At 50.7% G+C, this 17,850-nt stretch overlaps 1 protein-coding gene across 5 annotated transcripts in view; it reads left to right on the forward strand.

Annotated features, from left to right (window-relative positions):
- PCNT (pericentrin) overlaps positions 1 to 17,850 on the forward strand; it is a 432,670-nt gene that overhangs the window by 326,066 nt on the left and 88,754 nt on the right. For all 5 annotated transcript variants that reach the window (XM_075317440.1, XM_075317436.1, XM_075317438.1 and 2 more), the window contains one exon: positions 15,210 to 15,380. In XM_075317440.1, coding sequence (XP_075173555.1) covers positions 15,210 to 15,380 — 171 coding nt within the window. The remainder of the gene's footprint in view (positions 1 to 15,209; positions 15,381 to 17,850) is intronic.

Below are 17,850 nucleotides of genomic sequence, written 5' to 3' on the forward strand. Positions count from 1 at the left end.
TTTACCAAGCATTATCAGGTGCATACCTACGCTTCGGCGGATGCCAGCTAGGTAGACAAGTCCTTCAGGCGGCGGTGGCCCACCTGTAAGAAAAGGGCTGCCTGACAGCCCGATCACGAGGTATTCTTTTACCCACCCAGGGACTGCTTTTGGACGTCCCAATTGTCTGGGTCTCCCAATTAGGAGCGAAAAAGAAGAAGGGAATTTTGTTTACTTACCGTAAATTCCTTTTCTTCTAGCTCCAATTGGGAGACCCAGCACCCGCCCTGTTTTTTCTTAGGGTATTTGTTTTTCGGGTGCACATGTTGTTCATGTTGATAAGTTACGTTCTCCGATATTGTTTATCGGATTGAATTTGTTTTGAAACAGTTATTGGCTTTCCTCCTTCTTGCTTTTGCACTAAAACTGAGGGACCCGTGCTCCCACGGGGGGTGTATAGCCAGAAGGGGAGGGGCCTTACACTTTTAAGTGTAGTACTTTGTGCGGCCTCCGGAGGCAGTAGCTATACACCCAATTGTCTGGGTCTCCCAATTGGAGCTAGAAGAAAAGGAATTTACGGTAAGTAAACAAAATTCCCTTCTTCCGGCAGGTTCTCTGGCTGTCGCCTGAGAACCGCGCCGATGGTGCCTGCGCGCCGGCCGCACCGCTCAAATTTAGGCCCCGGCTTCGCCGGAGGCCTACTTTCGGTTTCACTGCCCTCGCATGTCATTCATGCAGAGGGACAGTGCGGCTCCGCCCAGCGGCCGTTCTGCACAGGGGAGGGACACTCCTCACTGGGTACATGTCTCCTCCCCTGTAAGTCTCTATGGCCCTCCAGATCCCGCTCTCAGAGTAGGTCCCGCCCCCTCTCTTCGCTCCGGCGCCATTTTCTCAGCGTTTTCTCTGCGATCAGCAGTGGCTGCAGCATCCCTGCTGAGGTGCTTGGGGGTCCGGGCTTCGGGATCTGGAGGGCACACAACACCGCTCCAGCGGTCTGGTAAGCCACAACCTCTGGTTGTGGACCTCTGTATATCCTCTCTGGGGGTCATTCTGGCAAGCCCCCACTCCAGCAGCCTGTCTCACACGAGGAGCAAGGCTCCAAAGCTGTATTCAGTATGCACTGCATGTAAGCGCCTACTGCCTGAACCGAGCACCTATCCACATTGTGATGCCTGCTCTAACCTGGCGATGCCTCAGCCTGGAATCGCACCCCCAGTGGTCTCTCCGGCTGCTCCGGCTCCTGTGGCTGAACCCCCGGCTTGGGTAGAATCCTTATCTAGGTCTATCTCCCAGTCTTTTGCCGACTCCATGGGACAGCTGTCCAGGACTTTGCTGAACATGCATCAGCCCCCTTCACAGGGTGCCTCTGCTGCTAGGGCTCTCTCAGCGGAGCTCACAGAGGATTCCTCATCTGGTCCCAGACCCCGTCCTTCTAAGAAGAGACGCAGGGCTCCCTCTCCTTCCTCGTCCCGCGGCTCTGTTTCAGAACCTGACTCGCAGGACGAGGAGGATGCCTTTACAGGGGGCTCGGAGGCTAACTCCATGTGCCCCATTGATCTGTCCGAAAGTGACTCAGATGTTAGTGATTTGATTGCGTCCATTAATTCTGTACTGGATCTCAATTCGCCAGTATCAGAGGAGCAACCCTCTCTGGCAGAAAAGCACCAGTTTACCTCGCCTAAGAGGGCAAAGAGTGTGTCCTTTAACCACTCCAGTTTTCAGGCCGCTGTGACCAAGCCTAGGGCCTGTCCTGACAAACGCTTCCCAAAGCGTAGTTCTGATGACAGTTTTCCCTTTCCACCTGAGGTGGTTAAGGAGTGGGCTCATTCACCAAAGGTAGACCCCCCGGTGTCTAGACTCTCAGCCCGGACCGTTGTATCAGTGGCTGATGGCACCTCTCAAGGATTCCACTGACCGCCAGGTTGACCTTCTGGCCAAATCTGTATATGAGGCGGCAGGGGCCTCGTTCTCCCCAACTTTTGCAGCAGTGTGGGCTCTCAAAGCCATCTCTGCTTCTCTAGAGGAGATGCATTCCCTCACCAGGGAATCTATGCCCGAACTGGTTACCTTAACTTCCCAAGCTTCAGCTTTTTCATCCTATGCCATGTCTGCCATGCTGGAGGCTTCTCACCGCACTGCGGTGGCTTCGGCTAATTCCCTCGCTATCCGCAGGATCTTGTGGCTTCGAGAGTGGAAGGCAGATGCTTCCTCAAAGAAGTTCCTTGCTGGACTCCCTTTTGCTGGGTTCAGGCTGTTCGGTGAACAGCTGGATGAAATTATTAAGGAGGCTACTGGCGGGAAGAGTACTTCCATGCCACAAACCAAAACCAGGAAACCTGTCCAGGGCACGAATCAGTCGAGGTTTCGTTCCTTTCGTTCCTCCAACTGGTCGTCCTCTAAGCCCTCGGCCTCGTCCACTAACTCAGCCAAGGACCAGAAATCCAACTGGCGCCCACAAGCGCGTCCACAGAAGACCGCAGGAGCTGCTGCCACTAAGGCAGCCTCCTCTTGACTATCTGTCCGCGCCAGCAACGTCCTTTGTCGGTGGCAGGCTCTCCCGCTTTGGCGACGTGTGGTTTCAACACGTCTCCGATCAGTGGGTGCGGGATATCCTCTCCCACGGCTCCAGGATAGAATTCTCTTCCAGCCCGCCAAACAGATTTTTTTTTCTGTCAACTCCCCCCTGCTCCAAGGCCGCCGCCTTCTCTCAGGCCGTGACATCCTTGCAGGCCAACGGGGTAATTGTACCGGTTGCCGCCCGGGAACGGTTCAGAGGTTTCTACTCAAATCTCTTCCTAGTCCCCAAAAAGGACGGTTCCTTCCGGCCCTTCCTGGATCTCAAGCTTCTCAACAAGCATGTTAAGGTGCGGCATTTTCGCATGGAGTCTCTGCGGTCAGTCATTGCCTCAATGACCCAAGGGGATTTCCTGGCATCCATCGACATCAGAGATGCCTATCTGCATGTGCCATTTGCAGTTTCACACCAGCGTTGGCTACGTTTTGCAATCGGAGAGGAACATTTCCAATTCGTGGCTCTCCCCTTCGGGTTAGCCACGGCCCCTCGGGTATTCACCAAGGTTATGGCAGCAGTGGTTGCGGTTCTGCACCTCCAGGGGTTGGCAGTGATTGCTTACCTGGACGACCTTCTAGTCAAGGCTTCATCCAGTGCAGACTGTCAGCGGAGTGTCTCGCTCACTCTCGCCACTCTAGCCCAATTCGGGTGACTTGTCAATCTTCCCAAATCCACTCTGACTCCGACCCAGGGGCTCACGTACCTAGGGATGCAGTTCGAGACTCTGCCGGCACTTGTGAAGTTGCCCTTAATCAAACAGCAGTCCCTCCAACTGGCGGTGCGCTCTCTGCTGATTCCATCAGGCACCTGATGCAGGTGCTGGGTCAGATGGTGGCGTCAATGGAGGCTGTTCCCTTTTGCCTAGTTCCATCTGCGGCCACTGCAGCTGGACATTCTCCACTGTTGGGACAAGCGGCCTTCCTCCTTGCACAGGTTAGTGGCTCTGTCGCCACAGACCAGGAGCTCTCTTCAGTGGTGGCTTCGGCCCCTCTCTCCGTCTCAGGGGCGCTCCTTTCTGGCCCCGGCCTGGGTGATCCTCACCACGGATGCCAGTCTATCCGGCTGGGGAGCGGTATGTCTCCACCACCGAGCGCAGGGCACTTGGACTCCGTCCGAGTCAGCCCTCTCGATCAATGTGCTGGAAACCAGAGCCGTGCTTCTGGCTCTCCTAGCTTTTCACCACCTATCGGCGGGCAAGCACATCCGAGTCCAGTCAGACAACGCGACAGCGGTTGCCTACATCAATCACCAAGGCGGGACATGCAGCCGCTTGGCAATGTTGGAGGTACAACGCATCCTTCAATGGGCGGAGGACTCCAAGTCCACCATATCCGCTGTCCACATCCCAGGCGTGGAAAACTGGGAAGCAGATTATCTCAGCCGTCAAACCGTGGACAGTGGCGAGTGGTCCCTGCACCCGGCAGTGTTTCAGGCAATCTGCCGCAAGTGGGGCACTCCGGAAGTGGACCTAATGGCGTCCCGTCACAACAACAAGGTTCCGGTTTACGTGGCTCGCTCCCACGATCCTCAGGCCTTCGCCGCGGACGCTCTGGTTCAAGACTGGTCCCAGTTTCGTCTGTCCTACGTGTTTCCCCCTCTAGCTCTCTTGCCCAGAGTTCTGCGCAAGATCAGAATGGAGGGCCGTCGAGTCATCCTCATTGCTCCGGACTGGCCCAGGCGAGCTTGGTACCCAGACCTGCTCCATCTGTCCGTAGAGGTGCCGTGGCATTTTCCGGACCGTCCAGACCTTCTCTCACAAGGTCCGTTTTTCCGCCAGAATTCTGCGGCTCTCAGGTTGACGGCGTGGCTCTTGAGTCCTGGATCTTGACGGCTTCTGGTATCCCCCCTGAGGTCATCTCCACTATGACTCGGGCCCGTAGTCTTCCTCTGCCAAGATCTATCACAGGACTTGGAAAATTTTCCTGTCCTGGTGTCGCTCTTCCGGCCATTCTCCTTGTCCTTTTTTCCTGCCGACCCTTCTGTCTTTTCTACAGTCCGGTCTGCAGCTGGGACTGTCCCTCAACTCTCTCAAGGGACAAGTCTCGGCTCTGTCAGTGCTGTTCCAGCGGCGTCTCGCCCGGCTGGCTCAGGTCCGCACCTTCATGCAAGGTGCGTCTCACATCATTCCGCCTTACCGGCGGCCCTTGGATCCCTGGGACCTCAATTTGGTTCTCACGGTTTTGCAGAAACCCCCCTTTGAGCCTCTTAGGGAGGTTTCTTTGTTTCGTCTTTCACAGAAAGTGGTCTTTCTAGTCGCCATAACTTCCCTCAGGAGAGTCTCTGATTTGGCTGCGCTCTCTTCGGAGTCACCTTTTTTGGGTTTTCATCAAGACAAGGTGGTTCTCCGTCCGACTCAGGACTTTCTCCCTAAGGTGGTTTCTCCTTTCCACCTTAACCAGGACATTACCCTACCTTCCTTTTGTCCGGCTCCTGTTCATCGCTTTGAGAAAGCGTTGCATACTCTGGATCTGGTGCCGGCGCTCCGGATCTATGTGTCTCCCACCGCTGCTCTTAGGCGGTGCACCTCTCTTTTTGTGCTAACCACAGGTCGGCGTAAGGGCCTCTCTGCTTCTAAGCCGACCTTAGCCCGTTGGATTAGGTCGACCATTTCGGATGCCTACCAGTATTCTCAGGTGCCTCTCCCGCCGGGGATCAAGGCAAACTCGACCAGAGCTGTCGGTGCCTCTTGGGCTTTCAGGCACCAGGCTACTGTCTCAGCAAGTCTGTCAGGCTGCCACTTGGACTAGCCTGCATACCTTTTCAAAGCACTATCAAGTGCATGCTCCTGCTTCGGCAGATGTGAGCTTGGGCAGACGCATCCTTCAGGCGGCTGTCGCCCATTTGTGAAGTTAGGCTCCGCCTACTTCTCAGTTTTTCTGTTTATTCCCACCCATGGACTGCTTTGAGACGTCCCAGTGTCTGGGTCTCCCATAGGAACGATAAAGAAAAAGAGAATTTTGTTTACTTACCGTAAATTCTTTTTCTTATAGTTCCGTATTGGGAGACCCAGCACCCTCCCTGTTGCCTGTTGGCAGTTTCTTGTTCCGCGTGTTATCACCGGCTGTTGTCGTGGACAGAGTCTCCGGTTGTTCCGGTTCTTACTCGGTTCTACTTGTGGGTGGCTATTCTCCTTCAGCTTTTGCACTAAACTGGCTAGATCTGGTTCTCCAGGGGGTGTATATGCTCAGAGGGAGGAGCTACACTTTTTAGTGTAGTACTTTGTGTGTCCTCCGGAGGCAGAAGCTATACACCCTATGTCTGGGTCTCCCAATACAGAACTATAAGAAAAAGAATTTACGATAAGTAAACAAAATTCTCTTTTTCTATAGCGCCAACATATTCTGCAGCGCTTTATAACTCAGGAGGATCATATACAAACAAGTAACAGTTATAGAAAATACAATATTTAGAGGGGAAAAAGACAACCCTGCTCGTGATAACTTACAATCTACAATGAGATATGGAGGGGGAGGGGGGGGGGCAAGGTAAAAGTGCTTATTTACAATGACAATCCTGCCATCTCAAGGAAATGGGGGGGGGGGTAGATAATGGCTTCCTGGACCAGTTGGCCAGAACCTTGAGATGCATTTGGGTGCCATGGAGTTTGACGTGGGGTTATGTTGTGAGAAATTGCAGAGGGACTGTGGGAATTGAATTTGATTAGGAAGTGTGATAGGCCACTCTAAAAAGATGCGTTTTTAGGGTGCGTCTGAAACTGAGTAAGTTGTGCTTCGTCCTAACTTCTTGGGGTAGAGCGTTCCAGAGGGTTGGTGCAGCTCGGAAGACGTCTTGGATCCTGGAGTGGGAGGCTCGAATTAGTGTGGATGTTAGTCGAAAGTCGTTTGCAGAGCGTAGAGAACGGGTGGGGTGATAGACAGAGAGGAGGGTGGAGAAGTAGGAAGGTGGAGCATTGTGGAGAGTTTTGTGGGTGAGAACAAGCAATTTGAATTGGATCCTGTGATATATGGGCAGTCAGTGTAATGACTGGCACAGAGCAGAGGCATCTGAGTAGCGGTTAGCCAGATAGGTGACCCTGGCTGCAATCTGCGCAAGCAATACCCACGGCTATGACTGCTAGTGTGAAATTTAAAGAAAGGAAGAAAAGATGCCCAGAGGCAACTCCACCAGTCCTGCCCAACAGGCACATCAAGATGCATAAATATATGAATAGGAGCCTGGCGCGGGAGGCTCCCAGGAGGGATTCTTAGCAGAAATCACGGGCATGGAACTTTTATGGCCCCTATTGTCAGATCATAGGAGAGCCCCGGAGGGGCGAATCCTCCCGATACATAAATTGGGGACCAGAATCTGGAAGGAGGCTAAATCCATATTTGGATTCCAAGATGTACCAATTGAGACCCCCTTATGGGGCAATTTGGACCTTCCGCACTTTTGTGGATTGCCGGGCTTTGGCGAGTGGAGGAATCGCGGAATAGTTTCCCTGGGCTCAATAGTTCGGGATGGTGAACTCCGCCTTTTTGCGCAGCTGCAGGCTGAATTTGATTTGCCGGAATCTCATGGGTTCCAGTACCTCCAGGTCAGACACTCTTTTCGGGCTCAGTTCTCTGGTCGTGGAGTTAGATTCTCTTCATTTCCGATAATTGGAATTATTAGATCACAAGGCCCGGGCGCTTGTTTCCAGACTATACTCATCCCTCATTCGAGCCAAGGCTATGAATAATCCCCTTCCTGTCTTGGGGAAATGTAAAACCAGGATTCCTGAGATAGATGAGGTAGTATGGGACGACATCGTCAAATCTCACACCCTGGTCTCCCCTGCAATTAATAACAGATTAATTCAATTATACATCATTCATCAAAGTTATATTACTCCTCTAAGATTGAACAAGATGAATAGCTCGGGTGTGGAGGGGTGTCCGAGATGTGGGAGAGATGGTGCAGATTTTTGGCACATGATTTGGGAATGCTGGGTTATTTATTCCTATTGGGGAGATGTTACAGCTATTCTTTCCTCCATACTTGAAAGAGTGGTCCCTGTGAGTCCGATTCTTTGCTTATTTGGTGTGGTGGATGTACATTCTTGGTCCCAAGGCGAGAATTGGTTATTAAAAAAGGTCCTGTTTTTGGCCAGAAAAGGTATTTAGATGAATCCTCGCCCCCCTTCTAAAGCCTCTTGGATCGCACTGGTAAATGCTATAATACCGCTGGAGCAATTTGTATTTAAGACGAGGGGCTCTCTAAATAAATTTGATAAAATATGGGTTAGATGGCTAAGGTCGCCCTTGACTGGGGGCTCGCCCGGTTCCCTGACTACCAACCTACAGATGTTTCTGACCCAGTAATAGTTTGTCGTCATAATACATTATCGGAAATGGGAAACCTATAGACTATAAGGTTCACGTACTGATAGTGTGACACGGTCCCCGACACTGAGTTTTAACATTCCTTGTCAATATGGAACTACACCTTATTTTGGATACAGTTTGTGATTATATGCATTTGAAGTATCTAATGCTTAATTTCATCCTCTATGTACAAACTATTGATTTAATTACTATGTCATATTTGACTTTATGTACAAACTATTGACTTGATTGCTGTTGTAATGTCATACTTAACCTCCAATAAAACGAGTTTAAAAAAATAAATATATGAATAGGAGAAAACTTCAACCGCAGAATAAAGAAAATATGCAAAACTGATATCTTGACCTGAGGTATCGTTATCAGTATGATCGTGCCAATATGGCCATATTTGACTTTACTTAGTAAAATGCCGCTGACCGGTTCTCTTTAACTGCGATCTCCTCTGCTGCAAGCAGAGCCTGGTTTGTTACTGCAGCATCCGAGGCGCATAACTGCACTGAATCTGTACAGATCTAGTAGCGATTGCAAGCTCTGTATCAAACACTGCTGCGCTCCTTGCCTTAGGAGACCTTCCACCTCTCGTAGATGGCAGAGATGGCTGTTAAGCTAGGCTACAAGCAATAAACTAAAGAATTTAATATAATTTCTTGAACATCTTAAAACTATTTTTAATAATGAGCAAGCTGCAAAATTGCATGGTTTTTAAAAAGCTTTTTAAAATTGTACCCATTTAGGATGAGACAAGGGCTGCATATTACATGGGGGCACGGATATTTTGTATTGTCTTCCATACTTCTAGCAGCATGAAGTTCTCACTTCCATTCCCTTCAAGCTCCTTGTAAATGTTACCTGATAATTGGGAGCAGAAGGATGATGCTGCAGTCTATCTGCTTGGGTGTGAAACCTTTGGTTGGGGTATTGGGAGCAACACTGATCAATATATTAATGGTCAGGGGGTGCTACATGGGCCTATAATTCTCTAGAGAACAATTGTGGAAAGCAATTTACATACTGTTCAGGAAGAGAAATTGGTGAAAACGCTATTATTGAAGGCTCAAACACTGGTTTAGAAAAGACAAGTGGTTTGATGATCTGGTCCAAGTTAATTAGTGGTTTTCTGATCTTCTGAGAAGTCTGCAGCCACTGTGAATGGAGACCTCTGAATCCAGAGAGTGTGTGGTGCACACACGGTCAGGATTCACTAGTATTACTGGTGACAATGGTTGGTTATGTGACTATTATGCTGACACGTGCAGAGTAGACCTGTTTGGCACCTCTGAATTTACTTGCATTGAGAGAGGCAGAGCGTGTTTGGCCAGAAGTATGCACATAGCACGTATGCTATTATGACCACCTGCTCTCACTGACCATACTGGTGAATCCTGAAGGAGAGCACACCGCACACTGTCGGGATTCCTAATGCTGCGGTCACATAGTGACTGCAGACATTTATCACAAGACCAGAAAACACCTTATATATAATATAATGGACAATTTGCTGCATTGGTGCATATCTAGACCTCTAATACACTTTTAGCAGGTAGCATGAGAGCTGCCGAAATTGACTATTGACAAAAAAAAAAAAAATCTTTATATTGTTATATAAGGAATAGTTTGATCTTATTTGTTTGCTTTTATCGTTCCTTTGGGAGACCCAGACAATGGGTGTTTAGCTTCTGCCTCCGGAGGACACACAAAGTACTACACCTAAAAGTGTAGCTCCTCCCTCTGAGCTTATACACCCCCTGGAGAACCAGATCTAGCCAGTTTATCGCTTTGTGTTCAGGAGGCATACATCCACACTTGCATTCTCATCTGATTTTTGGAAAGCGTTTGAAGAAAAGCGGATCCAAGTCTGGACCCCCGGCATGTCCCTTCTCACCCCACTGTGTCGGCGGTGTTGTTAAGGTTGATTCCAAGGCTGGAGCCTTACATGCCGCGCTCCTTCACCATCCCTCCTGGGCTCTGGCTTGAAGTGGGAGCCAGCACGGTTCTCCATGCTTGGCAGGAGACCGGTCTCCATCCGTAGCCCTTCAGGATCCTGCTGGACCGGAGCACTCATCCCCAATAACTTGGAACCCTGCGTCTCAGCAAGCTAAGTGCCTGAGGCGTTTATATATTGGGGGTCCCTGTACTTTATTGTTGTGGGAGAGTGTGCTGATTGTGTTTTATGACCTTTCCGGTGGGTTCTCTGGCTGTCGCCTGAGAACCGCGCCGATGGTGCCTGCGCGCCGGCCGCACCGCTCAAATTTAGGCCCCGGCTTCGCCGGAGGCCTAGTTTCGGTTTCTCTGCCCTCGCATGTCACTCATGCAGAGGGACAGTGCGGCTCCGCCCGGCGGCCGTTCTGCACAGGGGAGGGACACTCCTCACTGGGTACATGTCTCCTCCCCTGTAGGTCTCTATGGCCCTCCAGATCCCGCTCCCAAGCAAGTCCCGCCCCCTCTCTTCGCTCCGGCGGCCATTTTCTCAGCGTTCCCCCTGCGATCAGTCATTGCAGCGCTGGTCTGCAGCATCCCTGCTGAGCTGCTGTGCTTGGGGGTCCGGGCTTCGGGATCTGGACGCCTGCTCTAACCTGACGGTGCCTCAGCATGGAGTCTCACTCCCAGTGGTCTCTCAGGCTGCTCCTGCTCCTGTGGCTGAACCCCCGGCTTGGGTAGAATCCTTTTCTAGGTCTATCTCCCAGTCTTTTGCCGACTCCATGGGACTTCTGTCCAGGACTTTGCTGAATATGCATCAGCCCCCTTCACAGGGTGCCTCTGCTGCTAGGGGTCTCTCAGGACCGGAGCTCACAGAGGATTCATCATCTGGTCCCAGACCCCGTCCTTCTAAGAAGAGACACAGGGTTCCCTCTCCTTCCTCGTGTCGCGGCTCTGTATCAGGAGCTGACTCGCAGGACGAGGAGGATGCCTTTACGGGGGGCTCGGAGGTTAACTCCATGTACCCCATTGATCTGTCAGAAAGTGACTCAGATGTTAGTGATTTCATTGCGTCCATTAATTGTATACTGGATCTCAATCCGCCAGTATCAGAGGAACAACCCTCTCTGGCAGAAAAGCACCAGTTTACCTCGCCTAAAAGGGCAAAGAGTGTGTTCTTTAACCACTCCAGTTTTCAGGCAGCTGTGACCAAGCCCAGGGCCTGTCCTGACAAACGCTTCCCAAAGCGTGGTTCTGATGACCGTTTTCCCTTCCCACCTGAGGTGGTCAAGGAGTGGGCTCATTCCCCAAAGGTAGACCCCCCGGTGTCTAGACTCTCAGCCCGGACCGTTGTATCGGTGGCTGATGGCACCTCTCTTAAGGATTCCACTGACCGCCAGATTGACCTTCTGGCCAAATCTGTATATGAAGCGGCAGGGGCCTCGTTCTCCCCGACTTTTGCAGCAGTGTGGGCTCTAAAAGCCATCTCTGCTTCTCTAGAGGAGATGCATTCCCTCGCCAGGGAATCTATGCCCGAAATGGTTACCTTAACTTCCCAAGCTTCAACTTTTTCATCCTATGCCATGTCTGCCATGCTGGAGGCTTCTCACTGCGGTGGCTTCGGCTAATTCCCTCGCTATCCGCAGGATCTTGTGGCTTCGCGAGTGGAAGGCAGATGCCTCTTCAAAGAAGTACCTTGCTGGACTCCCTTTTGCTGGGTCCCGGCTGTTCGGTGAACAGCTGGATGAAATTAAGGAAGCTACTGGCGGGAAGAGTACTTCCATGCCACAAACCAAAACCAGGAAACCTGTCCAGGGCAGGAATCAGTCGAGGTTTCGTTCCTTTCGTTCCTCTAACTGGTCGTCCTCCTAAGCCCTCGGCCTCGTCCACTAACTCAGCCAAGGACCAGAAATCCAACTGGCGCCCAAAAGCGTGTCCACAAAAGACCGCAGGAGGTTCTGCCGCCAAGGCAGCCTCCTCTTGACTATCTGCCCGCTCCAGCAACATCCTTAGTCGGTGGCAGGCTCTCCCACTTTGGCGACGCGTGGTTTCAACTCGTCTCCGATCAGTGGGTGCGGGATATCATCTCCCACGGCTCCAGGATAGAATTCTCTTCCAGCCCGCCAAACAGATTTTTTCTGTCAACTCCTCCCTGCTCCAAGGCCGCCGCCTTCTCTCAGGCCGTGGCATCCTTGCAGGCCAACGGAGTAATTGTACCGGTTCCCGCCCGGGAACGGTTGAGGTTTCTACTCAAATCTCTTCCTAGTCCCCAAAAAGGACTGTTCCTTCCGGCCCATCCTGGATCTCAAGCTTCTCAACAAGCATGTTCAGGTGCGACATTTTCGCATGGAGTCTCTGCGGTCAGTCATTGCCTCAATGACCCAAGGGGATTTCCTGGCATCCATCGACATCAGAGATGCCTATCTGCATGTGCCATTTGCAGTTTCACACCAGCGTTGGCTACGTTTTGCAATCGGAGAGGAACATTTCCAATTCGTGGCTCTCCCCTTCGGGTTAGCCACGGCCCCTCGGGTATTCACCAAGGTTATGGCAGCAGTGATTGCGGTTCTGCACCTCCAGGGGTTGGCAGTGATTCCTTACCTGGACGACCTTCTAGTCAAGGCTTCATCCAGCGCGGACTGTCAGCGGAGTGTCTCGCTCACTCTCGCCACTCTAGCCCAATTCGGGTGGCTTGTCAATCTTCCCAAATCCACTCTGACTCCGACCCAGAGTCTCATGTACCTAGGGATGCAGTTCGAGACTCTGCCGGCACTTGTGAAGTTGCCCTTAGTCAAACAGCAGTCCCTCCAACTGGCGGTGCGCTCTCTGCTGCGGCCCCGCCGTTATTCCCTCAGGCGCCTGTTGCAGGTGCTGGGTCAGATGGTGGCGTCCATGGAGGCTGTTCCTTTTGCCCAGTTCCATCTGCGTCCCCTGCAGCTGGACATTCTCCGCTGTTGGGACAAGCGGCCTTCCTCCTTGCACAGGTTAGTGGCTCTGTCGCCACAGACCAGGAGCTCTCTTCAGTGGTGGCTTCGGCCCCTCTCTCTGTCTCAGGGGCGCTCCTTTCTGGCCCCGGCCTGGGTGATCCTCACCACGGATGCCAGTCTATCCGGCTGGGGAGCGGTATGTCTCCACCACAGAGCGCAGGGCACTTGGACTCCGTCCGAGTCAGCCCTCTAGATCAATGTGCTGGAAACCAGAGCTGTGCTTCTGGCTCTCCTAGCTTTTCACCACCTGTTGGCGGGCAGGCACATTCGAGTCCAGTCAGACAACGCGACAGCGGTTGCCTACATCAATCACCAAGGCGGGACACGCAGCCGCCTGGCAATGTTGGAGGTACAACGCATCCTTCAATGGGCGGAGGACTCCAGGTCCACCATATCCGCAGTCCACATTCCAGGCGTGGAAAACTGGGAGGCAGATTATCTCAGCCGTCAAACCGTGGACAGTGGCGAGTGGTCCCTGCACCCGGCAGTTTTTCAGTCAATCTGCCGCAAATGGGGCACTCCGGACGTGGACCTAATGGCATTCCGTCACAACAACAAAGTTCCCGTTTACGTGGCTCGCTCCCACGATCCTCAGGCATTCGCCGCGGACGCTCTGGTTAAAGACTGGTCCCAGTTTCGTCTGTCCTACGTGTTTCCCCCTCTAGCTCTCTTGCCCAGAGTCCTGCGCAAGATCAGAATGGAGGGCCGTCGAGTCATCCTCATTGCTCCGGACTGGCCCAGGCGAGCTTGGTACCCAGACCTGCTCCATCTGTCCGTAGAGGTGCCGTGGCATCTTCCGGACCGTCCAGACATTCTCTCACAAGGTCCGTTTTTCCGCCCGAATTCTGCGGCTCTCAGATTGACGGCGTGGCTCTTGAGTCCTGGATCTTGACGGCTTCTGGTATCCCCCCTGAAGTCATCTCCACTATGACTCGGGCCCGTAAGTCTTCCTCCGCCAAGATCTATCACAGGACTTGGAAAATTTTCCTTTCCTGGTGTCGCTCTTCCGGCCATCCTCCTTGGCCTTTTTTCCTTGCCGACCCTTCTGTCCTTTCTACAGTCCGGTCTGCAGCTGGGACTGTCCCTCAACTCTCTCAAGGGACAAGTCTCGGCTCTGTCAGTGCTGTTCCAGCGGCGTATCGCCCGGCTGGCTCAGGTCCGCACCTTCATGCAGGGCGTGTCTCACATAATTCCACCTTACCGGCGGCCCTTGGACCCCTGGGACCTCAATTTGGTTCTCACGGTTTTGCAGAAACCCCCCTTTGAGCCTCTTAGGGAGGTTTCTTTGTTTCGTCTTTCACAGAAAGTGGTCTTTCTAGTGGCCATAACTTCCCTCAGGAGAGTCTCCGATTTGGCTGCGCTCTCTTCGGAGTCACCTTTTGTGGTTTTTCATCAAGATAAGGTGGTTCTCCGTCCGACTCCGGACTTTCTTCCTAAGGTGGTCTCTCCTTTCCACCTTAACCAGGACATTACCCTACCTTCCTTTTGTCCGGCTCCTGTTCATCGCTTTGAAAAAGCGTTGCATACTCTGGATCTGGTGCGTGCTCTCCGGATCTGTGTCTCGCACCGCTGCTCTTAGGCGGTGCACCTCTCTTTTTGTGCTAACCACAGGTCGGCGCAAGGGCCTCTCTGCTTCTAAGCCGACCTTAGCCCGTTGGATTAGGTCGACCATTTCGGATGCCTACCAGTGTTCTCAGGTGCCTCCCCCGCCGGGGATCAAGGCACACTCGACCAGAGCTGTCGGTGCCTCTTGGGCTTTCAGGCACCAGGCTACGGCTCAACAAGTCTGTCAGGCTGCCACTTGGACTAGCCTGCATACCTTTTCAAAGCACTACCAAGTGCATGCTCATGCTTCGGCAGATGCGAGCTTCGGCAGACGCATCCTTCAGGCGGCTGTCGCCCATTTGTGAAGTTAGGCTCCGCCTACTTCTTAGTTTTTCTGTTTATTCCCACCCATGGACTGCTTTGAGACGTCCCATTGTCTGGGTCTCCCAAAGGAACGATAAAGAAAAAGAGAATTTTGTTTACTTACCGTAAATTCTTTTTCTTATAGTTCCGTATTGGGAGACCCAGCACCCTCCCTGTTGCCTGTTGGCAATTTTCTTGTTCCGTGTGTTATCACCGGCTGTTGTCGTGGACAGAGTCTCCGGTTGTTCCGGTTCTTACTCGGTTCTACTTGTGGGTGGCTATTCTCCTTCAGCTTTTGCACTAAACTGGCTAGATCTGGTTCTCCAGGGGGTGTATAAGCTCAGAGGGAGGAGCTACACTTTTAAGTGTAGTACTTTAGCTTCTGCCTCCGGAGGACACAAACACCCATTGTCTGGGTCTCCCAATACGGAACTATAAGAAAAAGAATTTACTTGAAGTAAACAAAATTCTCTTTTTTTAACTATCGAAATTGATGAGTAATTTCTCTTCACGGTTAAGGACAAAGAAGCTTTACAACAGCAGCAGTTTAATAATGTGCTACAGATCTCTGCCCTACAAACGAAGCTTGATGAAGCCCGTCATAGAATACCCGTGGAAGGAGAACCTAACCTATTCCTAAAACAAGAGCTTCAGGCGGAGCGGGAGGCCCTCCAGAGAAAGGAGAAGGAGGTACTATTCCTGATAACATGAATTTTACGTTTTTCAAATCCAGTACCAACATTTTTGGAGTTACAATATGCTGGAAAAAATGTTTTCTATACAGATGCAACATTTTATCCTGAAAAAAGTCATAACATTATAGTTGTTCCGGTTTTGCTTCTCCAAACCGGAGTTCCCAATATGAAGACAACAATTTAGTTTAATTGTCAAGTATGCAGTAAGCTCTTAAATGGCTCCTAATTCTAGATGAGAAATTTTTTTTTTTATTTATATATTTTTTTTATATTATATTTTATATTATATTATATTTTATATATTTATTATATATTATATTATATTATAATTTTTATATATTATAGTAATTTTTATTTTTTAACTAACTTAAGTGTGGGACTACCTCTAAGTTATCATAAGGTTTAGTTTATGGATTGCCAGGGGCTTTACCTCTGGGACCCAAAACAATCTCAATACCTCTGCTTCATTTATTGTCTATGGGACTGCTGAAAATAGAGACCCAATATTGACAAGAATGTGCACCTTTACTACATTCAGATTGTGCTTTGCAGAGCCCTGTTCTAAGGATTGATGCAGATCCTAGTGATCGAACTGCTGGTGATAAGTAACTTAAAGGGAACCTGTCAGGTCCCCTATGACCTCCAACCCGGCAGCATTCATAGCTGTATGCCCAAATTCCATGCCTAACCAGCCCTGTATAACGCTGTTCACTAATATGAATGTTAAACAAATACTTCTAAACCTCGCTGTTCCTACGCTAATTAGGGCCTTGACTGGTTGATGGGGCGTTGTTTCCCCAGACTAATCAGCCGTTTTTCAATGTTATCATGTCCCTATGGGTGTGATAACATGATTTCCACAAGCTGGTGTCACTGCCAGATCCATGAAATCCACACATGCGTGCGGCTTTTTTCGGCCACGTCAGTGCTCCTTAGAAGCGAGGTGTACGCTTCCCAGCTTCCTTAGGCGCACTACGCTTGACCGGAAGTTCAGAAGACTGCTTGTGTACACCGAGGTTAAGGGTGAAGGCCAATGGCCATGTCATAAGTGTTTTCTTGAGGGCTGGCTGTGTGGTCCAATATTTGACCCATAGTTTTTCTAATGACCCCCGATGTGAGGTAAAAGCTAACAGTTGGGCTGCACAAAGAGTGCTTTTGGCAGTTATTCTAACAGAACCCCAGAGAAGAGGCCGTATCACATCTGTCTTATCCGCACAGTGGATGCTCTTCTGACCCAGGATGGGGGGGGAGGTAATTGGGCTCAACTGCCTCAAGGAGGTTTTTTGCAAAGTACGTTGTCACGATAATTGTGAAGAGGTTGTTATTAAGGGGGGCATAATTTACGGTGATGCAATCCAAGTTATGCATCCACGTCTTAAATCCGTCTGCATTCCAAATTTAGTCATTTGTCAGTTGCATGCTATTCATCCACACAGACCAGTGGTGTTCATGGATCTAGGTAGAAATGACTGCCTTTAATTACGGACGTTCAGATACATTTAAAGAAATCTGTTGGCTAGGAGCTAAGAATACGTGACACTTATCCTATTGGGTAAACGGCAAACAGAGCTTATTCTGAGAGGTGTGTGTTTCATCAGTCTATATTAAGCTAAGTCAGCATGATTCACTTATGACCAGAAAGTCCCGTATGGGAGTATAGTTTAAACGCCATTTTGAGTCCTGTTTTTGTATATCTTCATATAATTCTTAATACTCCTAACGGTCCATAACCATGTACTTAACTACTACTAAGAGCAAGGGCAGCATAGTTTACTTGGCCAGTTGGGTGACTGACTTGCAGATCCACAGACATTTTTAATTTTGTTAAAACATAAGTCTTCAGGTAATGGGCACATCGTATCCAGATGTTTGGACTTAGGCTATGTGTCCATGGTAGAATGTACCTGCGGATTTTTCTGCCTGAAAATCCGCGACTTTCGCGGCAAATCCGCACCCGCGGATTTGCCGCGGATTTTGATGCGGATTCCCCCCCCCCCCCCCCATTCAAAACCAAAAATCCGCACCAAATCTGCACCAAACAATTGACATGCTGCAGAGTTTTCCGGATCAAAATCCGCGGCAAATCCGCAGCGGAAAAATCCGCAGCATGGACACAGCATTTCCAAAATGCCATTGAAATGGCTTGGAAGTGCCGCTGCTGCAGATTTTCGGGAAATCCGCGGCAAATCCGCGGCAAAATCCGCAGCGTGGGCACATAGGCTGTGTGCCCACGCTGCGGATTTTGCCGCGGATTTCCCGAAAATCTGCAGCAGCGGCACTTCCAAGCCATTTCAATGGCATTTTGGAAATGCTGTGTCCATGCTGCGGATTTTTCCGCTGCGGATTTGCTGCGGATTTTGATCCGGAAAAATCTGCAGCATGTCAATTGTTTGGTGCAGATTTGGTGCGGATTTTTGGTTTTGAATGGGGGGGGGAAATCCGCATCAAAATCCGCGGCAAATCCG

This window comes from Anomaloglossus baeobatrachus, chromosome 7, assembly GCF_048569485.1.
Source record: "Anomaloglossus baeobatrachus isolate aAnoBae1 chromosome 7, aAnoBae1.hap1, whole genome shotgun sequence".
Taxonomy (NCBI): Eukaryota; Metazoa; Chordata; class Amphibia; order Anura; family Aromobatidae; genus Anomaloglossus; species Anomaloglossus baeobatrachus.